Here is a 23,093-nt window from a genome sequence, read left to right as displayed (position 1 = left end):
AGGAAAACGACATTCCAATGGCCTGCGAAAGGGGACAATTGTGTCAGCGGCTTCTTGGCTCGACTCTTGGCTTCAACGGCTGTGCCTGTCCCGCCGCCTCTGGCCTCCATCCTCCAGCCTCCCCCGCGCCGCCAACGCCAGGGAGGAGCCTCTCTCCAGAGAATCTCTCCAGAGTCAAATCGACTTAAGAATTCTCCGACTGGCGACCCTGGACGCAGACCCCGGGAACCTGCCGTTTCACACAACCCAAATTTTCATATGCCGGCAACAAGCCCCATTCGACTCGACGCGCACCCCACGTCCACGACACCCCTGCCTCTGCAACTAAACCCTTGGCCCTTTACCCGCTTGGCAACTTTCCGATGGAAGATCGACCGTCGTCTCGTTTTGGATTCTTGTCCATCACCAGTCGACCAAGGCATGGCAGAGTCTTTTCATTGCCAAGCGCGACAGTCAAGTCAGCCAGAACTCGAGACGAATGACCGCCGATAGACGCAACCCGCCCTCCAATCCGTTGTTTCCGTTCTGTCAGGTTCAACCGGGCTCTCAGACTCCCCGTCTCGTTCTGCCGGCAAATCATGCTATAACGAGAAACATGATCGAACAATTCGATAACATCGGATCCGGACAACAGCGGGGATAATCGATGCCCAGAGACAGCCTGGGTCTCAGGCACAGCAGCAATCTGCACCGCAGAACCGTGGTCGACTTAGCCTACGTCCATTCGGTGACGGTCTATCCTTTCCTCTGCCTCCGCCCCATGCTCACGGCCTCTTCCCACGGTAACCTTGTTCCCACTCAGGTCCTCCCGCCTCCCGCTTCCCGCGAGGCGGACGCTACGGCCACGAACCCACTGCCTCTGCCCTCGTCAGCTGCATCATCCCGGCCGCAGTCTTCTATTTCTGATTCGGCTGGGCGGCATTCGCGCAAGGCCTGTTGTCCCATGTCAACGTTTATTCTTGCCTTACCCGTTTCCACGCGGGAAGTATTGCGCGGGCTGTCATACACGAAGCATATTAAAGCAAGTCGAGCCCAGACTTTGCCAAAGCTCAATTTCGTGCTCGCCACACAGAGCGTCAGGTCTCGTTCGATTCTTATTGCGCCCGTTTCTTCCTTCCCTTTTTTCCTTTCTCTTCCTGTCCTTTTCCTTTCTTTCCTTGCCCTCTTGACAATTACGACAGCGGGGACTAGATCAGCACCTTTTTTTCGTCTGTTCTATCCACACTGAAGCTGCGGGACGGCTTCTCTTGTCCCCTTGTTTTCAGTAACACTCCTTTTTTCAAATGAGTCGTTGTTTTTAGACGGCCCTGGACAATTGGCTGTCCTTCTTTTCTCGACTTTACTTCACTTTTTATACCGAGGCTACCAATCGAGTAGTAGCCTCTTTAAATCACAAAATACCATTTTTAATCAAGATGGACGGTATGAAGGAGCCCAAGCCGCAATGCGGCGGCAAGAAGGGTGGGCCCAGCGAGTATGACGTTGGTTTGCACGTTGCTGGCCTCTGTAAGTCAACCCGGCGAACATCACTCAACCGAGCAACTTGGCTAACTTGGCGCAGTCTTGGTGTTGGGATTCTCAATCTTTGGTACGCACGCAAGCGATGAGGATCGTGGGGCCGGAAACTAACTGAGTGGATGCAGGCGCTGGATTCCCCGTGGTGGCCAAGAAGGTCAAGTGGATGAAGGTCCCGCCCAAGGTCTTCTTCGCCTGCAAGCATTTCGGTACGGGTGTGCTGATCGCGACGGCATTCGTGCATGTAAGTGAGCATCTATGAGTGACGCATCGTAGAAACTCACACGTCGCAGCTGCTCCCGACCGCCTTCGGCAACCTCATGAACCCGTGTCTGCCGGACCTGTTCACCGAAGACTACCCGCCTCTGCCCGGTGCGATCATGATGGCCTCCATGTTCATGCTCTTCGTCATCGAGATGTGGATCAATTCCAAGGTCGGCGGCCATTCCCACGGAGGCCCAACTGGAGATGTGATGCACGACCACGGCGGTCACAACCGCGGTGCTGTCGCGCCCCCCAGGCCCCCGCGCTACAACCGCAGCAGCTTCGACGCCGAGGCCGACAGCATCGACTTTGAGAAGAGGGTTGCGCAACGCATGTACGATGAGAAGGCCGGATTCCCGAACTACCAGGAGAGCACCTATGGCGCGCCGCCCGCTTCCAACCTGGCCGACTCTGACATGCCTCCCTGGTTTGTCGTCTTTTACGAGCAGTACGTGCGCCAGCGCATGGAGATGATGAACATGATCCGAACCACCCAGGAGAAGCAGGTCTCTCAGGTCAGCGTGCAGGAGGTCAAGCAGGAGGAGCCGTTCTTTGATGAGGAGGGACAGACCGTTGATCCCGCCGTGTACCGCAAGATGTCTCTCAACATTACCATGCTTGAGGGTGGTATTCTGTTCCACTCGGTGTTTGTCGGCATGACCATTTCCATTACCATTGACGGCTTCATCATCCTTCTCGTCGCCATTCTTTTCCACCAGATGTTTGAGGGTCTTGGTCTTGGTTCCCGTATTGCCGCCGTTCCGTACCCCAAGGGAAGCATCCGTCCTTGGGTCCTCGTCGTTGCTTTCGGTACCACCGCTCCCATCGGACAGGCCATCGGTCTCGCCACCCGGAACACCTACGATCCCGACAGTGCCTTTGGTCTCATCATTGTCGGTGTCTTCAATGCCATGTGAGTTTGTTTCCTACTTGGGCGTGGGCTGCAGCTAATGTCACCAGTTCTTCCGGTCTTTTGCTCTACGCGGCCTTGGTCGACCTCTTGGCCGAGGACTTCCTGTCCGAGGAGGCCAACCGCATCCTCAGCAAGAAGGACAAGATCACCGCTTTCTGCTATGTTCTTGCAGGAGGTCAGTTTCGCTCATTCACACTCATTCACACTATACTGATTTTCTTCAGCCGCGGGAATGTCAATCGTCGGTATCTTCGCCTAAGCCGTTGCCGACAATCACTTGGATCTCCGATCGTCACTCGTCGACTAGTACCACGCGAGGAGTTCCACCACCCGATCCTGTCGAGGGTCCAGTCATCACCAACCCCCGATACCCGAAGGGCGAGCGAGCGGCACAACCATCAACACTCGACAGGACATGATAGCAGAGAATGAGCGCTCGTTTTCTTCGATGCTGCGCCGGATTTTGTCATCAAGTCTCACGCGGGGAAAGGACTGTCACGGAGCCTACAGCATTTCTCACACAAAATCTACACACATTCGTTATTCTCGCTACCTACCTTCCTCACCCCTTCCAGCAGCGCGCTGGAAAACCTTGTACAATAGTAGTGATGTGGTGTTCTAACTCTCGACCACCGCATGACAGTGCATACGGACAACAGGAAAACATTTGTTTGGGAAACATTTTTAGGATAATGGTTTTACGAGCATACTATGCGGTGCGGCTAATCATCGAGAGCGCACAAACATTACGAACAGCACGATAGAAGCATGGAATTGGATATGTACGATAGTAGCATACTCCCCAGGGAAAGGGGTTCAGTTGGCACAAAAGCTAGATTGCATCAATATCACGGTCTTAACATCTTATGATCTTCGAACTACTGGCACCGGACCCCCCCTCTCCGAGCAACTTTTCTCCACCATCGTGGTCTATGGATTTATAAGCGCTCTGTGAGAGTCATCCCACGTCCGTCTCACTAAAGATCTGACGTCTCAGGCCCGAAGAGCCCGAAGAACGCCGACTGGGAAGCCTGATGGAACGCGATCTGATAAGCAACCGCCGTCCACAAACGGCGAACGATGAGGGTTAAATAACCGAACAAGAGCTCGATTAGACTTTCTTCCCCAGACTGGCTCGGCGTCTGAAATAGAGTGGTAGATAGTCAGGGGAACAGAATAAGGAAAGCAAAAGACAAGATGCCAAGAAGGTACCGAACGTGTGTGAAGCAGTCGGTGGAAACGCGAAAGAGTGCTGGGCGATATCAGACAAGACGTCGAGAGAGGGTTGGCGCGTTGCGGCGTTGGGGGGAGCATCCATGTAGTAGTTGGCTTGGTGTGGCCCTTCTTAGATGGTCGTAGAGCTGTGATGGCATCACTCGTTTCTGTCTGTCTTCGCTTCTGGGGGTTCTACGCATTTCAGTTTCTCATGATGGTCATTTGCTTCTTGCCGTCAGGGGACGAACACAAAGTGCTACTCTGTGTCTCCCCTTCGTGCCGGGGGTTACGGGGCGTCGTTGTTAGATTTAACCATGTCTTGTATAAGGTTATTACACGGGCCGGCGAGGGAAGACGACAGCGGAGGGAAAAGGGAGCGGGTGGAGCAGAGCCTCCGTCAACGCTACCTAAGCTGTGTCTTGCAAGGGACATGCTACTCTGGCCTCTGCCTGCCCGGTTGTCTTTCTGCTGCCCCGTGGATCTTGTTTGCGTGCGAGTTGAGTGAGTGCCTGACCGTCTATTAATAACATCCCAGACATTCAGAGACCGGGGGTGGTGTGTGTGTGTGTGTGTGTCCCCCTCCGTCTCCGCGACTCCAGACGAAAAGAGGGGCAGGGGTTTGAGGCTTGGAGGAGGGGGCATGGTGGGCGGGGTTTCGTGAAGCATTGGGCACGATGATCGACGGCGGTGATGAAAGGTCTCGTGGTCGTGGTCGTTGTCGTCGTGGTGGTGGTTCTAGAAGTTGTTTCCGCGGTGGGTTTGTGTGCGTGTGCGGTCTTGTTTAAGGTGCGCAGCTGCAGTGAGGCGCAGGCCAAAGGTACGTTGGAAAAAAGGCAACCTTCTTCATCCAAATCTAGAGCCTCTCTTTTCCAACGGGAAGCACCGAGGAAACAAGGTGTTGGTAACCAGATTGGCTTTTGCATATAGACCTTTTCTTGGCAGATGCCCGATTCTAGGTGGATCATGGACACCCAGAATGAGTCGATACGGGCAGGACGAAGCGAAGTCCTTCCTGCCAACTTAGGTTGTCAACGTCAGGCATCATGATGTTTTATTTTCGGTCTTCAGTTGAAGATGAGTAAACATGTCTGTCCTGCTCACTTACGTCTGTTTGAGAGAGAGAGAGAGTAGCTGGATGAGAGATGACGGACGACCGTGCGGTTGCATCCGTTGTTCGGCACACCCTCGACGGGGCGCTCTGGTTGGTTCGAGGGGTGATGTATCAGAATGCGACGGGGGACTCTTTGACAAATTCGGGGGAGGGGGCTTGGCGGCTGCCGTCCGGCCGAACCTATATCTCTCTCCTTCAGTACCTTAGTTTCGCTACCAAAGTATTCAGCCATATCAAACGGAAAAAGGAAAAGATTGTAGTGTTATTCTCTATGCGCCTTCACTCTGAGGGGGGTGCGGGTTGGCTGATCCGGAATGAAATTACGCATGCGTCTTGCTGGATGCAACTGTATATCACTTCTATGCTATATGGTATTACGTCGGCACCCTCCTGTCTCAGGGAGGAAGATTTTCATCCGACGTTTTGGAGCAGGGTGACTTGCATCTCTCTGGCGTGGTGGTGCCACGCATGAGAAAGAAACCAAACAAAACAGAAAGTCGAACCGGCAGGTCGCGAGGCCGAACCAGACTTTGGAGCGCCTGTTGTGGAAGCAGAGAAAAAAAAGGGTCAGCAGCATTGGTGCGTGATGATGATGATGCGGTTGGTAGGTAGGGGGGAGGGTTTCATTCGGGCATAGTTGCCTTCTGTCGCATGCCTCACTTTGGACTTTTCTTCTCGGACGAAAAGGGGTCTTGAGTCGCGATGTTATTGCCATATCGGGAATACTCAAGAGATGGCAGTTTAGCAGTAGTGGGAAGTCGTGGCGGAATTTCGTCATTTGCTGAAGTTGAGATGAAAGGAGGGAGGGGGGGAAACAGAAGGGGGAAACAATACGAGTGGAGGAGCATGAATTGACGGGAAACTCTGCTGAGCTTGAACTTCCTCTTTGGCCTTTGGAAACAATGCGGCGATTCAGGAGGGTAGGGCGAAACGAAATGCTCAATATGTGGTGGTGGTGTAGATGAGGCTGACGAAAAGCAAACACACACACAATCTTGGGATGAAGTCCCGGCGGACACCGAAAGTGCAGCCGAGGCCGATTGTCCGCGGGCATCTTCACGCGGGTCGTTTTGCGTCAACCGATGAGAGAGAGAGAGAGAGTTGATGCGTGTCGTCTCGTCGTTTGGTTTTCATTCAAACATTACACAATTATCTACAGAGAAGGTGGCCCAAGGTGGCCAGAGTTCCACCCCATCCGACCCTTTTTTATACCCAAGACTTTTTCACGCTTACTGAACAGTAACGGTCGTGTTCCCGCGGATGTCGTCGGACGAGGATCCGACGAGGATCTTGAAGTCGCCGGGCTCGACGACATACTGCATCTTGATGTTCCAGAGGCCCCAGTTGGAGACGGACAGGTCGACGTTGACGGCCTTGGTCTCGCCGGCCTTGATGAGGACCTTGGAGAAGCCGCGGAGCTCCTTGTTGGGGACGACGACGGTGCTGACGACGTCCTTGACGTAGACCTGGACGACCTCGGTGCCGTCGCGGGTCGAGTTGTTGTGCACGTCGACGCTGACCGTGACGGTGTCGGTCGGGGATACGGTCGAGGAGGAGACGGAGACGTTGGAGTAGTCGAAGGTGCTGTAGGACAAGCCGTAGCCGAACTGCGATTGTTAGCACATGGCATGCCAGAAGGGAATGGAGACACGCTTACCTCGTACAATGGAAGAGGGGTGTTGAGGACGTAGTTGCTGCCAAAGACCAAGGTGCCGTTGTCGTACACCTTGCCCGGGTTGGGCCAGGAGCGGGCAGAGTTGAGGTAGTCGTAGTAGACGGGAGTGGTGCCGACGTCGTAGGGAACCGCAACGGAGAGCTTGCCGGAGGGGTTGACGTCGCCGTAGAGGATGTCAGCAAGAGCGTGACCGCCCTCCTCACCCTGGTAGAACATCTGGATGAGGGCGCCGGCCTCGTCGGAGATCCAGGGCTCGGTGATGGGTTTTCCGGAGCTGAAGATGACGACGGTGGGCTTGCCGGTGTCGATGACGGCCTTGACGAGCTTACCCATGGCGCCGACGAGCTTGAAGTCGTGGACGTCAATGTGCTCACCAGTGGTTGCGTTGAGGCCGGCCCAGAGCTCGTCCTGGTCTCGAGACCACGTGCCCACAATGACAACGGCAACGTCGGCGGCATTGGCGGCGGCAACGGCCTCCTCGATTCCAGACTCGTCGGTGGACGCGCGGTCAACACCCTTGACGTAGGTGACAGTGCCTTCGCTGGCAGCCTTGATGCCGTCGAAGGGAGTAACACCACGTTGCATGGCGGTGTGGATGACGTAGTCGCCGTACTGTCTGGTCAGGTTGAGATCGAGTTATCCGGTATGGAGCACTTACGTTGACGCGGTACGGGTCGTTCTCATCGCCGCCAGCCATGGGTCCGAGGACGGCGATGTTGGCGCTCTTCTTCAGGGGCAGGGTCTCGTTGTGGTTCTCGAGGAGGACAATACTCTCGGCGTCAAGGTCGCGGGCAATCTTCCTGTGCTCCTCGGTGTTGAGGTAGTCAAAGACCTCGTCGTCAGGCACGCCGGTGTAGGGGTGCTCGAACAGACCGGCCTTGAACTTGGCCTTGAGGACACGGGAGACGGCGGTGTCGACAATGTCCTCGGGCAGAGTGCCGTTGGCGACGAGCTCGGGGATGTACTGGAAGCTGTAGCGGCCGCCACCCATCTCGACGTCGTTACCAGCCGGGAGGGCCTGTTTTGGTCAGTGACTTGCGCTGGCGAGGACATGCTGCAAGACATACATTCATGGTGATGCAGGTATCATCGGTCTCTCCGCAGACATTAAAGGCGTTGCCCAGACGCGCAGTACCGCCGGCGTCAGACTATTGTTGTTAGCCAAGGTCAGTGACGATACATTGGTGAACCTACAATGACGTAGTACTCATAGCCCCATTCCTCACGGAGGATCTCGGTCAGAAGGTGGTGGTCGGCAATGGTAGGGACACCGTCGTAGGAGTTGTAGGAAGACATGATTGCCCAGGCATCGGCCTCGAGGATGGCGCGCTTGAAAGAGGGCAAGTAGGTCGTGCGGAGCTCTCTGGGACCGCCGTGAACGGGAGCCGTGTTGACTCCCTGCTCCGGAGTGGCAAAGGCAGCAAAGTGCTTCACCATGGCGCAGACGCCGTTCTCTTGAAGACCCTTGGTGTAGCGGTAGCCGTACTCGCCGACGCTTCTCTTTGTTAGTTTTCTTTGCCATTGGATGGTTCACCGGCACGTACAGGAAGGGGTCCTCGCCGTAGGTCTCCTCGACACGGCCGAATCTCAGCTCGCGGGCCAAGTCGACAACGGGGGCGAAGATCTGGTTGACACCGAGAGCCTTGGACTCAACGGCAATGACTTTGGCCATCTTCTCAATCAACTCGGGGTTCCACGAGCATCCGTGGGCAATTGGAGAGTTGAAGATGGTGGCATTGAGGGCGAGGAACCCGTGGATACCCTCGCTCTGGATGAAGGCCGGAATACCTGGACAGTCTCAGCATCAATTGATCCAATTGACTCCCATCGAACTCACCCAGAGAGGTGTTGTGTACGAAGTAGTCCTGAGCGACCTTTGCGCCGTACGAGATCTTGTCTACGGTCGAGTACAGACCGGTCCAGATGGAGTTGGCTCTGTGCTCGGCAGCCCAAACCAGGCCCGTCTCGTTGAAGCGGCCATCGGTCAGGTTGAGGTAGTCACGGATGTCAGCCTGAAGCAATTGGGCAGTCTTCTCCTCGATTGTCATGCGCTTGAGGAGATCAGAGACTCTGGTGTTAATTGGGGCCTTGGGATCCTTGTAGATGGGCAAGCTGCTGTTCGTGCTGTTCTGGGCGCTAACGAGCGCGGCCAGCGAGGCGAGGGCCAGAGAGAGCTTCATGATTCCTGACCGGACAATGGAACACAGGGTGACGTTCGGCTAAGGCTCCAGAGATCAGAGGACGCGACTCGAGCATGACACGCGCAGCTGGAGGGTATTAATACGCTCGCAATCCGAGTCCACGGTTCCGCGAATTCCCAGACCGAAGCGACATGATCCCACGGCCAAGGAAGCTACATAAACAGACGTAATTGCTTTGGGGCAAACAGCCGACGGGAGAAGACCTTCTCCGCATCGATCACATATCCCCAGGCCACCCCGGAAGACAGTCCAATCTGGAGAGATGTAAAATGCAACGGCGTAATTTTGCTAGCGCAGCGGTCTTGTCTGCTGTCCATTGGGCGGAACTTGGACGACCCCTGACGGTTCGTGGACCTTGGCCTTGCGGGGAGTGGCGGTGTTGGAGACCTAGACCGGTGACCTCACGACGAACAGCAGCTGTCGGCCAGCTAATTAGGAAGTACAGCAGACGATTTCGTCGCCATGTTGGCTTGTGAAGCTGATGATGGGCAGTTGAGTGAGGGGAATAAGATGAATTGGGGTTGAGGTTGGAGAAGCTCATGTCGGCCCCAGATCTGCAGGAGCGGACTGGGGGAGGGGTTCGCTTGGGGCCGACCAATAGCCGGGGCTTGGCAGGTGGGTCTCTCCCGGCTGTTTTCCACCAATGACACGGCTCGCGGCCCCTACTGATCCGGAGCCCGAGAACCGCACAAATCCGACCAACCGCAGAGGACGCGGCGCCGGGACGGCAGTGACCCCACTGCCCCACAATGGATGGAGGAGATGGAGGTGGCCCCAGATCTCCGCAAGAACTGCAAAGTGGTCTGCTGGTGCCTCTTTGCTCCCAATTCTTCTCCAATCCGCATTTCTTCCCGCTCTCGTTCTCGCCAACACGATCCTGCGCTCTCGGGCCGTCTGCCGCAGCCAATCGGTCGACTCTAATGGCTAAACCCGTGGACATGAATCAGCGGCCTCGCCGTCGAGGCTCGCTCTATTGCGGGTCCCGGCGGGATTGCGGCCACCGGATTCGCTGGCGATATTCCCCGATAGCGGGACTCTGCCGTGCGAGTCCTCTCTGCTCCGCCTAATCCTTTTGCCCTCGACTGAGAGACCGTCGTACAAGAGACGAGATTCACTCTGTTCTGAGCAGCCTGGCTCAGTCGCGTCTTGACTTTTCAAAATCTTCAGTTCGTGTGTTGAGATACCCCTTTTTGAAAGCTGTCCAACATGGTCCGCCTTCGCGATGGAATGTGGCTGCCCGCCGAGGGCACGGCGACGGAATACGCAGAGGAAGTCTACTATACAACCGAGATCGAGGGCGGAAAGGGCCTCAGTTTATTGTGCCCGACGAGGAAAATCAAGTCTCGGGGCCACACGCTGAATGCGAGCACCGTAACCATTGTAAGTCAAACCTTGGATCCTCTGCGGCACGTCACTTACACCAAGACAGGATGTCAAGGCCGAGTTTGACGGCGTCATCTCAGTCGAGGCGACTCACTGGGCCGGCGCGCTCAACAAGGGTCCTCATTTCGAGCTTTTCCCAGATGGCAGGCCCGAGGTTGAGGCACAGATCAAAAAGGGTGACAAGGGCACGACGACTTTATCCTCGGGCTCGCTGTCCGCGACCGTCCACCCGGATTTCGACATACAGTTCCACAGTACCGACGGCTCCAAGCGGCTGACGTCCCTTGGGAGCCGAAGCGTCGGCCTGGCGTACAACCCCCCGCCAAGCACGCCAATGCAGACCGGGGACATGCGCAACTTCAAGCACTACATGTTCACCCAGACCACGCTCGGCGTCGGTGAGACCATCCACGGCCTCGGTGAGAGGTTCGGCGCCTACAACAAGGTCGGCCAGTCCATCTCGCTCTGGAACGCCGACGGCGGCACCTCCAGCGAGCAGGCCTACAAGAACGTCTCTTTCTGGCTTAGCTCCAAGGGCTACGGCGTCTTCATCGACACGCCCGGCAAGGTCGACCTGGAGATCGGGAGCGAGCGCTGCAACCGCCTGCAGACCGTCGTCGAGGGCCAGAGGCTCAAGTGGTACATCATCTACGGGCCCACGCCCAAGGACATCCTGAAGCGCTACACGACTCTCACGGGCCGCGCCGGCAAGGTGCCCAGCTGGAGTTTCGGTCTCTGGCTGACGACGAGCTTCACAACAAACTACGATGAGGAGACCGTCAACACTTTCCTCGAGGGCATGAAGGCCCGCGGCTCCCCCGTCGACGTCTTCCACTACGACTGCTTCTGGATGAAGGCCTTCACCTGGACCGACTTCGTCTTCGATTCGGAGCGCTTCCCCGACCCCAAGAAACAGATCGCCCGCCTCAAGGAGTCCGGCCTCTGCAAGAAGGTCTGCGTGTGGATCAACCCCTACATCGCCCAGCACGGCGAGGCCTTCAAGGAGGCCGCGGACAAGGGCTACCTCGTGAAGCGCAGGAACGGCGACGTCTGGCAGTGGGACCTGTGGCAGGCCGGCATGGGCCTCGTGGACTTCACCAACCCCGAGGCCTGCGCGTGGTACGTGGGGAAGCTCAACACCCTCTTCGACCAGGGCGTCGACGCCATCAAGACGGACTTTGGCGAGCGCGTGCCGACCCTCGACGTCGAATGGCACGACAAGACCGTCGACCCCGTCAAGATGCACAACTACTACGCCTTCATCTACAACAAGGTCGTCTACGAGGCCCTCCAGAAGCGCTACGGCGACGACGAGGCCGTCCTCTTCGCCAGGGCCGCCTGCGCCGGCACCCAGCGCTTCCCGCTGCAGTGGGGCGGCGACTGCGAGTCCACCCCGGAGGCCATGGCCGAGTCCGTCCGCGGCGGCCTCGGCCTCGGCCTCAGCGGCTTCTCCTTCTGGAGCTGCGACATCGGCGGCTTCGAGGGCTACCCGCCCCCCTGGATCTACAAGCGCTGGGTCGCCATGGGCCTCCTGTGCAGCCACAGCCGCCTGCACGGCAGCAGCTCGTACCGCGTCCCCTGGGTCATCGACGACGACGACCAGTCCGACGAGGGCTGCTCCAGGACGCTGGCCAAGTGGACCGCCCTCAAGTCCCGCCTCATGCCCTACATCTTCGCCCAGGCCCAGGCCGCCGTCGACCAGGGCATCCCGCTCTCGCTGCGCGCCATGTGCATCGAGTTCCCCGACGACCCGACCGCCTGGTACCTCGACAGGCAGTTCATGCTCGGGCCCGGCGTCCTGGCGGCGCCCATCTTCGAGGAGTCGGGCGAGGTCGAGTTCTACCTGCCCCGGGGCCGGTGGACGTCCTTCTTCACGGGGGAGCACCGCGAGGGTCCGGGCTGGTTCAAGGAGACGCACGGCTTCGGCACGCTCCCGCTCTACGTGCGGGAGAACACCGTCCTGGTGCTGGGGAGCACCAAGGCCGTCGGTGCCGTGTACGACTACGCGGCCGACGTCGAGGTGAGGCTGTACCAGGTCAAGGAGGGCGCCAAGGCCGTCATCGTCGACAGCGAGGGTAAAGAGGTTGGCGTGCTGGAGGTCGGCGCGGACGGGAAGCTCAAGGATACGTCGGTTCTCAAGGGCGACTTCAGCGTCACGGAGCTATGAGGTTGTGTGGTCATGTTCACGAATGTATGAGGTTATCTGCATTATCTAGGGTTAAACGGCGTAGACGCGGTGCAAAGTCATGGGTTTTACCAGTTCAGTTGTCGGCTCGTCGCCATCGTCACCGAGAGGTCTGCCGGCCCGTCCCAGCGGCCATCCCGACCAACCGGGAGCAGTCGGGTAACGGCTATCTCGTTCAAGGCGTCCCCGCGCCAAGTCAGTGACGTTGGCAATGAACCACTCATCTCATCTCCGTCCTGCGTCGCTCCCCCCCTTCTCAATGGTCTGATTCAAATGAGTCCTTTCTCCAATTCCCCGACCTGACGATCCCCATATTTCGTCGACTTCCACGAGCAAGGTCACCCCTCTCATCACGAAGAAGAACCCCTGGTCGGCCAGAGTTTCCCCGCGAACCACGACGATCGATCCCCACCTTTCGACCCTGGTCGTTCCCCGGCCCCTCATCGCGACCTGACCCCGGATCCCAGACAGCCCAGTCAGAGCTGTCCAAGGCCGCCGCTACGAGTATGCGCTGCTGCGTTGTTCGCCTTCTAGATGGGCTAAGAATTTCTCTCTGGTTTCGCTACCTGACGTGCTGACTTTGATTTGGACAATGGATAGTTGTGTTCTCATCGGCCGTGTCCTGATTCAGCTTCCAATTTGACTAACAGGGGTTTCCCCAAATGCGGGGTAGGTAATCCGGCAGGATCGGATGACGTTGCCAGGATGGTGCTTTGAGATCTTTTGAAGACTTCTCCCTGAACTGGGCGGATGAAGTCTTTGAGAAGATGAGAAAGGCCGCTTGCGTAGATGGAGCTCTTCTGTATAGAACTGCGAGGAAAGAGTTAGGAGAATCGATCACAGCCTCTCGGACTCGAGAGTAATACTGTCTGCTTGTATGCTTCCTCTCCAGGGACCAAAGACCAGGAGGTCTCTTTAATATAATCTCATTCTGTCCCGAAGCGATGGTAGATACCAGCGAGATGGATCGCGTTGCAGGGACCAGATCCCAAGTTCCACTGGAACCGCGCAGTTGGAAGCCTCTCAAGGGCCTGAGTGCGACTCTGCGATACGACTTCAAGGGTGGTCTGCGTCCGTCAGATGGGGTCGCTTCTAGATGATTGTAACATGTCTCATTGGGCTCCCTTAACGCCTATCCCGGCAGTATATGCAAGAAGGATCTCTATGGAAAATGTGTGAAAACTTCTGCCCCGATAGCGTAATCCAGGCATCCGACGTCCCGCAAAGGGTATACCTCAATATGAACCTCCCAAGGCATATTGTATCATAGCTAGTTCAAATCAGTCCACTGGGGGTCTGCGTTAGCCTCTCCTTCTGAAAGCGTCTTGCCGGTCGACCTACGTTGTCCGGTGCGTTCGTAACCTCCTCGTACGACTGCAGAATCTCGAATCCCATCGCCATGACATGTTCATAAGCGTCATCTTGCACCTGTACGCCGTTAGTCGAGGCCTCTTACCATGATAAAGAGGCTACATACCCAGCTGAGCACCGTCCTGGCAGATTTGTGCGCCTTGTTTTGCCGAACACCCATCAACGTCAATCCCTGAAGCACCAGCGTGTCCTGCGGCCCAGAGTGCACCACGGGCGCGAGTACACCGCCCACTTCCTCGTCCCCGTTGGGCAGGAGATGTGGTATGAACGTCGACAGCGGGCTCCCCGGTCTGCAGATGATGATCGTGCCCAGCAACGCGTCTCCCGGGCCCTTGGCTCGCACGATACCGCACGCCTTGGTCTCCTGCAGGGCAGACTTGTACAGCTCAAAGACCTCTGGGTTCGCGTGGGCGCCGACGTGGCCCAGCACCGTCTCGGCGTTGTCCAGGCCGTGAATGAGATCGAAGCTGAGGTTGGCTCGTTGGATGCTCTGCAGCAGACCTTCGGGGATGCTCCAGCTACTGAGATCGTTGATGATCAGATTGGTGAGCCGCTTCGGGAACTGAACGTCCCATCCGTTGTTGGCGAACCAGTTCTTGACCCCTCCCTCGTCGATCGGGATGCCAAGGAAAACGCCTGGGTAGGACGTCCCCAGCTGCAGTTTCTTGACGCCCCGCTTACCGGTGAGGTGTCTCAGGGCTCTCCGGTGAAGGGAGCGGCCGACCGAGACGTTCCGTTTCGACGGATCCACAAAGATGGCGCCGAGGATACCGATGCCGTCTACCACGTACGTCGCCGCAAACCCGTACAGGGCGTGCGTGCTGCTGTTTCTCACCACGAAGTGCGCTTCCTCGATGTCAGGGTTGAACAGCTCGAAGCAGGCCGCCGATATATTCTCCAAATGGCCGAGGTCGACCGTGTTCGCCCGAGAAACTGCCTTGGTAAGCTCCTCCAGCCCCTGACTGTCACGCTCGCGGTCGAATTCCTCGACGATCCAGTGCTGGCGCGACTTGAGAACCTTCTTGCTCTTCCGTAGCGTCCCGGGAAGAGTCCCCTTGGGTACGAACATCCCACACAGAGCGCGGACCAGTGCGCTCATAGCGTTTTCGGTAAAGTCAAACGTGCAGATGTAGGTGCCGATGGATTTGTCCATGGCGAAGTCGTAGGGAGAGCTTACGGCAACGACGATGACTGATTTCTTTTGACCGCGCGTGCGAAGCATGGAGCACATCATCTCGACGTGCTTGGTGAACCCGGCCTGATATAGGTTCCTGTTGGCGTCCGCAGTCACGATGATGATGCAGGATGCCCGGTTGATGAGGTTTTCATGCACTTCTATACTTAGCTGAGATCGTCACATCAGAACAGTCGACTTACCTGGTCGAACTCCGTTTGCAGTGTAGCTGGTGTGGAGGAGCTTGCCGTGGCGTGCTCGAGCTAGAGAACGTCCAAACTCCCGGAAGACGCCCTCTCCACTCATGATGGCCCCCTTTTCCCTGTGGAGCCATTTGTCATGGGCTGTAGGCGCAAGCATCTGCGCATCTTTGGCCTGTAGGATACTCTTCGTCAAGCTTGAGGCTGGTAATGGCTTCACAAGCGGTGTCAGGAGCAGCAGCTCCTCCTCTTGATGCATAGATTGCGGTAAAGGCAAAAGCTTCTCCTTGTCACGGATAACCGTGATAGAGTCGTCATATGCTTTCCTTGATAAAGCCATGTGCGAGGGGTGCAGCTTAGACAGAAGCGATATGCCAGGAGGGTTGAGGGCGGTCTGCCAGGATGTGCATGTGTCCTTCAGACGAAGCACCCGCTTGAGGGAGGTGAGGATTCTGTCTTTGGAGAAGATGCCGTTCTCAACACCGAGCTTGAGCCCCTTGATGGCCTCGAGCTGGACATCGTAGGCTCGGCAAAGGAGCACGAGATCGCACCCGGCTTCTACGGCCATCACAACCCCGTTCTGCACACCCAGCTCATGGGTGAGTGACTCCATCTCGAGGCACTCGGAGATGGCAACTCCATCAAAGCCGAGTTCTTCCCTCAGGAGGTCATCCACAACTTGGTTGGACAGGCAAGCATGAGATACGTTCATAGAAGGGTTCGAAATACCACAGCCTCCAACGAACATGGCATCAAGCTTCCCTGTGGCGATGGCGTTGCGGAAGGGCACCAGAGCACTCAGACTCAATTCTTCCAGGGTCTGAGTGATGATGGGGACTTCCAGGCTGGAGCCCAGAAAGTCCAGGTTCCCGTACGAGGGAAAGTGCTTCCCGCAGCACGCGAGGCCTGCATCACGAATACCGTTGATGGCTGCGATACCGTACTGAGAGACCTCCTGGGGGTCGTCCCCGGTGGCGCGGACTCCGACTGGCTGGTACCTCGCGTTGGAGAGAACGTCTAGAACAGGGCCGAGCATAAGGTTGATGCCACATGCTCCGACTTCAGTCGCAGTAGCCTTTGACACTTCGTACGCTAGCTCGACCCGTCCCGTGGCGGCCACGCCCATGGCGCTCGGGAACTGGCACACGTAGTCCTCATCGAAGAGACTATTCACGCCGCCGTTCTCCTGGTCCAGAGCAATAAGCAGGGGCTTAGGATGGCCGGCCTTGTGAGCGATTGTCTGGAGTTCCTTGACCAACTTGGCCGTCTCTTGGGCCGCTGCAGGACATCAGCATGGGTTGACTGGGACAGATTGGGGGCGGAAAGGAAAGTGCTGCTGACTCTTGAGGTTCTTGGCCGTCAAAATGATGGTTCCGAGGTGGTGGTCCTCAATCAACGAGCGTATCTGAGGCGTCACTTCTGTGCCATCCCAACCCATGACGAGCATCTGGCCAATGGCCCTGGACGAGACGAACCATGTCAGCAAGCGAATCGGAATAGCATCCACAGGGCCTGGCTTCTAGAAGAAGCAACGAGCACGACACGAGACGGGACGAGACGACAGGGAGGGCTCATGGGAGGGCGGGTCGAGGAAGAGGTAGACGTACCAATCGAGATCCTGCCATAGTGGGTCGAGCTCCATGTTGAGCTGGGCCATGGCGAGCGGTCTGCGGCTCGTCACGTTTTGACGCGCATAGTACTTTTCCAGGTAGCGTGTCTTGAACGGGGAGAGGTAACGACGACCCTTCTCCGGTGTTGACGTTGACGTTGACGCTGACGTTGAGTCCCCGTTGATGGACGGACGCTGATGCTGGTGCGGATGCTGGCGCTGGTGGTGTCTGGAGCTGTTGCCGGGTCCATCGCGCGTCGTCTGAGAGGACGCGGGCTGCAACTGAGTGTGGGACGCCATGTGCCGCGCTCTCGGGAGGGGTGGTCCGGGCTTGACCTGTCAGACCCGGCCCGAAGCTGATTGGCTGCCGGAGGGCGGGGATATCGAATGGCCGATTGGCGCACGGTCCAAGAGTCCAGGCGGGGGTGTGTGGAGCGGATGGGGCCGATGCTGAATGGTACGTACCGTGACAAGGTCCACTTTCTTCTGTTAGCGTTCTGATCTTCGGCTTCGACAACGGAACGTTACATGGAGCCTCACCACGTCAAACCTTCTTTTCCAATTCCCCGTCCCGCCCGACACCTCAGTCTGTGTCTGGTGTCTGCGACTGTGACAATCCGTCTTGGATCTTCCACACTCCAGTCCCTGACTCGATGTGGGCCTTCTCCGATTCTGGATCTTGAGGAGGGGGTGCCGAAAGCAGTGGTGCGTCGTCGGTGCTTGGGTGCTTTCGAGTGAAACAAAGCAACAGAAACGAGTCCTTTTGCCATGTGGACCGGCCGTTGGTCAAGTAGTCTCTGACTCGGAGGGGTTCCAGAGGCACCTGGCGCTGCAACGGACACCTTTCGGAGGGCACCTGGCACTTCAGTCTCCAATGCTCCATCCCCACCGAGGGCACGTTGATGCTATCGCCTGGTGATGTGCTCCGTCCTATCTCATACCACCATGTGTGGTGGCCAAGTCTCTGTGACTGTGAGGGGCGATGACGAGGTCGCCAGCGTCTTGGAAGCCACCAGACTTTCATGCAAGCCGGGCCATGCCGGCACCGTTGCCTTTCGCCGAGCCGCAGCGGTTGCAGCAGCCCGCAGCTGCACCGCCGGTGAATAATACCCGGATGACGCCCAGCGCTCCCTCTGCGTTTCGGAGCTGAGTTCATGGCGTCGATATTGAAGATCAACCCGCCGACCTCTCTTCTCTCTACACAGGAACAAATCAGCGCTCACCATCCAGTCTGACACCATGCCCATCGCCATTCCCCAGACGCCCAAGAATGGCATTACAAAATTCACAAACTGCCGCCTCGTGAAGGGCGACGCCCTGGTGCAGGAGGACATCTGGGTCAGCTCCGTCACGGGAAAAATCATCCACAGCCAGGCGGCCTTCTTCGATGACCTCCTGCTGCCGGACGAGACCGTCAACCTCGGCGGCCGTATCGTGTCCCCCGGCATGATCGACTGCCAGCTGAACGGCGCGTTTGGGTTCAACTTCTCTACTCTCCTCGAGGACATGTCGCAATATGGCAAAAAGGTCCGGGAGCTCAACAGGAAGCTGATAGCCACTGGCGTCACGTCCTACGTCCCAACTCTCACCAGCCAGAGACCAGAGCTCTATCAGAAGGTGAGCAAAGTCACGGCATCTCAAAGGTTCTAGAAGGCTCACGGATACAGGCCCTTCCATATCTGGGACCGTCTAAAGGCTCGGCAGCAGCGGATGAGGGAGCCGAGTCTCTCGGAGCACACGTCGAGGGCCCGTTCCTCAACCCCACAAAGAACGGCGTTCACAATGTCGACGTCTTGCAGCAAGCAGAGACGTTCGATGATCTGGTCGAGTGCTATGGCGCCGAGAACATTGAGTCTGACGCCAACGGCGGTGTAATCCCCATCAAGATGATCACCGCCGCCCCAGAACGTGGGCGGATGACAGAACTCATTCCCGAGCTGCGGGAACGAGGAATCATCTACTCCATCGGCCACTCTGAAGCTACATACGAAGAGGCATCGGCTGCGGTTGCTGCTGGAGCCACGATGATTACTCATCTGTTCAACGCCATGAGGCCTCTTCATCACCGCAACCCGGGTGTGTTCGGTGTCTTGGGTATTGCTGAGAGCCTGGCCAGGCCCTACTTCGGTATTATCTCTGACGGCATCCACCTGCATCCCACCACGATCAAGATTGCCTTCAATGCCCATCCTGATGGCTTCATCCTGGTCACCGATGCCATGCACATGATGGGCCTTGCAGATGGGTCTTACGAGTGGACCAACGGGGAGGACATGAACCATATCGTCAAGGTCGGCTCTACGTTGTTGTTGGAGGGCACAGATACGATCGCTGGAAGGTGAGTTACAGCTCTTGGTCTGAAGTGAACATCACTAACGGGTCTCAGTGCCGTCACATTGATGGAGTGCGTCAACAACTTCCTGAGATGGTCCGGCACGGGCATTCCCAAGGCCCTGAAGGCTGTGACCGCGACCCCGGCGGCGATGTTGGGTCTTCACGGGGTCAAGGGATCTCTGGAAGACGGTGCCGATGCGGACCTGGTCATCTTCTCAGAGGAAGTGAGAGATGGCGCCACACAGCTGGTCGTGGATGAAGTCTGGAAGGCCGGAAGGATGGTGTCGAGTCGGGAGGACACACAATCGCCGATCTCGTAAAGTGCGAGTCACATTTGTGGGCATGGCATAGTATGGCATAAGACAAGATTGAAAGAGGGACGAACCCTACAATAGACTGTATACTCATAGATATGAAGCAAGATGCATTATAGAAGAGCAGCATGAAGGAGTTTTGGGATATGGTGTAGTTAGACGTGACGTTTAGTCGGATAGCGAATTCATCTAGATTTGACTTACAGCCACATGCAACGGTCTGACATCAGATTGACCAACTCACCTCACTCAATCTCTCTCAGGAAACAAGAAGTAGGAACGCTTCGACTGCAATTGACGGGAAAATAAGACAACATTCCTACGATGTAGGTGGCGTACGGGTTCCATATGACCTTCACAAAAAAATGCGTGAGAAACAGTAAGATGGGCGCCCAAGGTAAGCGCTAATTTCCCCACGTAGAATGACGATGACCGCACCCTGATCTTCCAGTCCTCGAGGAACATATTTAAGACATTCAAATCCAATTTCAACTTCAATCACAGACTTCGTCTGACTTCATCTACTTTCAAAACGTGCAGTTCATCATAAGATCCATCATGTCCGCTTCAGACTCATCCCTCACCGCCGTCTACGAGGCCATCGAGAAGACCCTCAACGAGTTCCTCCTGGGCTACGAGAAAGCGACAGCGCACAACGACACATCCTACCTCTCGACCACGTTAACACCCGACTGCAAGCGCCGCTTCTTACCCGAGTCGTTTCTCAAATCCCAAGGCGCCCCGGGTGACTTCGCCACCGACAACAAGACGTACGAGGAGATGTTCTCCAAGCATCTTCCCGTCCACGCCACGCACAAGACGGAGATCAAGAACGTCACCATCGACGCCTGGAAGAAGAAGGCCGCCGCGACGACCGTTTTCCACTGCAAATACAGTGACGGAGAGCCCCTTCTGATGGAATTCGGGTGGTTCCTAAGCTTCACGGATGACGGGACGAAGGTTAATGAGGTCTGGGAGGTCATCGACAGCATGGAGGCGCCCAAATTCGAGGAAAAGTCCAAGAGGCTCTTGGAGGAGCTGGAGGCGAAGAAGTGAGAGTGAACGTTTGTCAATTATAAACACTGTGAGATATTCATCACTAAGGTAGTAATCGACACTCATTCATCGAGTGTATCTAAGTGAGGTGTTGGCAATTTCAAGCATGATGTTTGCTGCAGCCAAAATGACAGGGGACTTCATTGTGCTCAGCGGGGCTCATCTCCCCAGTGCACCGGGGATGCTGCTAAGAGAACCCCCAGAACAGACCCCATTAGGCGCCCCCTCACTGCCTCCACAGTGCGATAACGCCTGCAGCCGTTGGCGAGCTGGTCAGCCAATGGCGGCAGACCAGCGGCCTGATAGGGGTTGGCGCGGCGTCTCTCCAGTGCTCCACCCGACCTCCACGTCCACGGCTGCCGTGGGCTGGGCCTCCCAAGAGAGAGATCCCTCCGCTTCTGCATTTCAATCGACAGTCGCTCGGACAAGACATTCGCTATCCGTACTCAGGCGGCACATCGCCCTTTGCTTTTGCGACTTTTTTTTCTATTATTCTAGCCGCGCCCGTCCCTCGTTTGTCTATCGAACGTCCCGTCGACAAATTCCTCGCCCTCTGGGCCGCCCGACCCCTCTGGATCGTCCCTCGCGACGACGACCAGCGAGCGCAACTCGTCCTCCCGCGGCTGGCACAACCATGCGATGGCCGCGTTCCATTCATTATCGTCCGGCGCGACGCCTGGCGATGGCATGACTATCAACAGCACCGTTGTGGACGGCCTGGACTCGTCCATCTTCGACGAGTCTATCCTGTAGGTCATCTTTTGTGCGGACGGGAACGCTGCTGTCAAGCTGAACCTTCGCGGGCGGCTGTCGCATCTTTGGGACGGGTGTGGTGTGTCAGACGACTAACACGTCGGCCGCAGGGAAACGATGAACGGCCCCTTTCCCACAATACCCTTCACTCCGAGCTACGATTTCCAAGACCTGTCCACCACGGGCTTCGAGGACCCGTTCGCATACTCGAACCGACCCTTCGAGGCGCAGCCCGCGCCCGAGTTCAGCCAGGACTCACCCGCGCAGGAGCTCGACAACAAGCTGCTGGGCTTCTCGGCGCCCACGCTGAAGGCGACCCTCGTCGACGGGAACGGCCAGCCCGTGGAACTCGGGATCACGGCGGAGCTGTACGGCATGTTCTTCGTCGCGGAGGACGTCTTTGGCGTGGAGAACAGCGGCCGTCCCCTCGAGCTGACGTGCTACCGGCGGAACCTGTGGCAGTGCTCTGGACAGGTGACGGTGCCGAGACACATCACGCATGTGCTGGATGAGCAGGGGCGGCACATACCCATCTTCGAGCTTGCGGCTTCCATCATAGCGATCGAGTCCATCGAGGGCAAGGTGACGGAGATCATATCGATACCCTGGAAGAGCGCGCACCCGATCGGCGCCGAGGAACCCAAGTCGTCTGGTGGGCCGCCGAATATTGTCCTCGATTTGGCCAATGGGCAAGAGATGGACGCCAATACGGTCTCGTTGCCGCTGTCGTGGAAGAGGCTGCAGTTCAAACATGCGACGGCGAACAACGGCAGGAGGAAAGGTCTCCAGCAGCACTATCTGGTGCAGATAAGCCTGCTCGGAAAGCAGCAGTCTGGAGAATACATCAAGATTGCCGAAATACACTCGAGTCCCGTCATTGTTAGGGGGCGAAGCCCAAGGAATTTCGACAGTCGGAAGGACATCCCTTTGACGGGGGACAAGAAGCTCGAGAGGAGGAGCAACAGTGACGCTTCATCATCTGTTCCTCCCAGAGACAACGGCATACAGACGCCAGCACCAAAATATCAGCCACTAAACAACATTCAGGTAAAGAGCTTCTTTCGTTTCTGGTGCTGAGGATGACTGACAGTTTGTAGCAACCCGCAGACTGGGGCACGCCTCAGCTGTACCGAGAAAACAGCAACAGCCAGCCTCCCGCAAAGAAACTAGCCCTCTCACCGGGAATATCTCGACCACCAATACCAGCGTGGTCTTCGGAACCAGCGAGACAAGCAGCAAGGCCCTCGATGTCCAGTTCGCGACCGGGCATATCCGGGCCCATCAACCTGTCCCTGTCCGAAGACGAGAGGAGTCCAAACAGGTCCAACTCGGATGTGCAGAGCCCGCAATTTACCAAGTCCATGGCAGCTGTAGTCCACAACTCAAGTCAGAGCCCCAAAGAAGAGGACGACCTGCTGTACGAGTACTTCCCGCTCAGCGTGGACGACTGGTAAGTCTGCTGGACATTTTCACTTGCGTTCATAAGCTGACTCTCTTCAGGATGCCGCCCGTCGAAGCTATCTACCGGCCACACGTCGTCCACCACACGATTGTGCCGCCCGAGATCAAGGCGCAACAACTACGCAGCAAAAGCAAGCGCATGTTCACGGCGGAGTCGTGATGCCGATTTGAATGGACATTTATGCTTTTTATTCTCATACTATTGGCATGTGTGGGCAACGGCGATTTATATATGGATTCACTGGAAATGATTTAACGAAGCCAATTCTTTTTGGTGTGAGGTGTATTATAGGCTAATTTGGGCCATGCGCCCGTTCGGCAGACTGAGGAGGGGCAGATGAAAGTGGTTTGCAAAATGC

At 56.8% G+C, this 23,093-nt stretch overlaps 7 protein-coding genes across 7 annotated transcripts; 5 read left to right on the top strand and 2 right to left on the bottom strand.

Moving 5' to 3' along the window:
* Window positions 1-1,415: 1,415 nt before the first annotated feature.
* Window positions 1,416-2,951, top strand: CkaCkLH20_06199 (fe(2+) transport protein 3; the record flags this gene model as incomplete). The annotated part of the gene is made up of 6 exons (XM_038888916.1): window positions 1,416-1,506; window positions 1,562-1,588; window positions 1,644-1,759; window positions 1,809-2,692; window positions 2,740-2,867; window positions 2,917-2,951. 6 exons carry the CDS (start codon window positions 1,416-1,418, stop codon window positions 2,949-2,951), a joined length of 1,281 nt encoding a protein of 426 aa, XP_038745717.1.
* A 3,296-nt stretch (window positions 2,952-6,247) lies between these two features.
* On the bottom strand, window positions 6,248-8,873 carry CkaCkLH20_06198 (glycosyl hydrolase family 3; the record flags this gene model as incomplete). The annotated part of the gene is made up of 7 exons (XM_038888915.1): window positions 6,248-6,625; window positions 6,676-7,305; window positions 7,352-7,711; window positions 7,761-7,841; window positions 7,888-8,188; window positions 8,238-8,481; window positions 8,531-8,873. 7 exons carry the CDS (start codon window positions 8,871-8,873, stop codon window positions 6,248-6,250), a joined length of 2,337 nt encoding a protein of 778 aa, XP_038745716.1.
* Window positions 8,874-10,100: 1,227 nt separating this feature from the next.
* On the top strand, window positions 10,101-12,444 carry CkaCkLH20_06197 (glycosyl hydrolase family 31; the record flags this gene model as incomplete). Its single annotated transcript, XM_038888914.1, has 2 exons — window positions 10,101-10,274; window positions 10,324-12,444. The coding sequence occupies 2 exons, from the start codon at window positions 10,101-10,103 to the stop codon at window positions 12,442-12,444; spliced, it is 2,295 nt and encodes a 764-aa protein (XP_038745715.1).
* Window positions 12,445-13,388: 944 nt separating this feature from the next.
* Window positions 13,389-17,116, bottom strand: CkaCkLH20_06196 (uncharacterized protein; the record flags this gene model as incomplete). Its single annotated transcript, XM_038888913.1, has 6 exons — window positions 13,389-13,529; window positions 13,804-13,890; window positions 13,940-15,165; window positions 15,211-16,485; window positions 16,549-16,667; window positions 16,815-17,116. 6 exons carry the CDS (start codon window positions 17,114-17,116, stop codon window positions 13,389-13,391), a joined length of 3,150 nt encoding a protein of 1,049 aa, XP_038745714.1.
* A 939-nt stretch (window positions 17,117-18,055) lies between these two features.
* CkaCkLH20_06195 (N-acetylglucosamine-6-phosphate deacetylase) lies at window positions 18,056-19,470 on the top strand (the record flags this gene model as incomplete). Its single annotated transcript, XM_038888912.1, has 3 exons — window positions 18,056-18,433; window positions 18,484-19,154; window positions 19,203-19,470. 3 exons carry the CDS (start codon window positions 18,056-18,058, stop codon window positions 19,468-19,470), a joined length of 1,317 nt encoding a protein of 438 aa, XP_038745713.1.
* Window positions 19,471-20,022: 552 nt separating this feature from the next.
* CkaCkLH20_06194 (uncharacterized protein) lies at window positions 20,023-20,520 on the top strand (the record flags this gene model as incomplete). The annotated part of the gene is made up of 1 exon (XM_038888911.1): window positions 20,023-20,520. One exon carries the CDS (start codon window positions 20,023-20,025, stop codon window positions 20,518-20,520), a length of 498 nt encoding a protein of 165 aa, XP_038745712.1.
* A 639-nt stretch (window positions 20,521-21,159) lies between these two features.
* On the top strand, window positions 21,160-22,894 carry CkaCkLH20_06193 (putative acid phosphatase; the record flags this gene model as incomplete). Its single annotated transcript, XM_038888910.1, has 4 exons — window positions 21,160-21,269; window positions 21,384-22,320; window positions 22,371-22,723; window positions 22,774-22,894. The coding sequence occupies 4 exons, from the start codon at window positions 21,160-21,162 to the stop codon at window positions 22,892-22,894; spliced, it is 1,521 nt and encodes a 506-aa protein (XP_038745711.1).
* Window positions 22,895-23,093: the final 199 nt, after the last annotated feature.

The sequence above is a fragment of the Colletotrichum karsti genome (assembly GCF_011947395.1).
Source record: "Colletotrichum karsti strain CkLH20 chromosome Unknown Scaffold18, whole genome shotgun sequence".
Taxonomy (NCBI): domain Eukaryota; kingdom Fungi; phylum Ascomycota; class Sordariomycetes; order Glomerellales; family Glomerellaceae; genus Colletotrichum; species Colletotrichum karsti.
The sequence above is the reverse complement of the archived record's forward strand: the minus strand, read 5'-3'. Positions and strand labels throughout refer to the sequence as shown.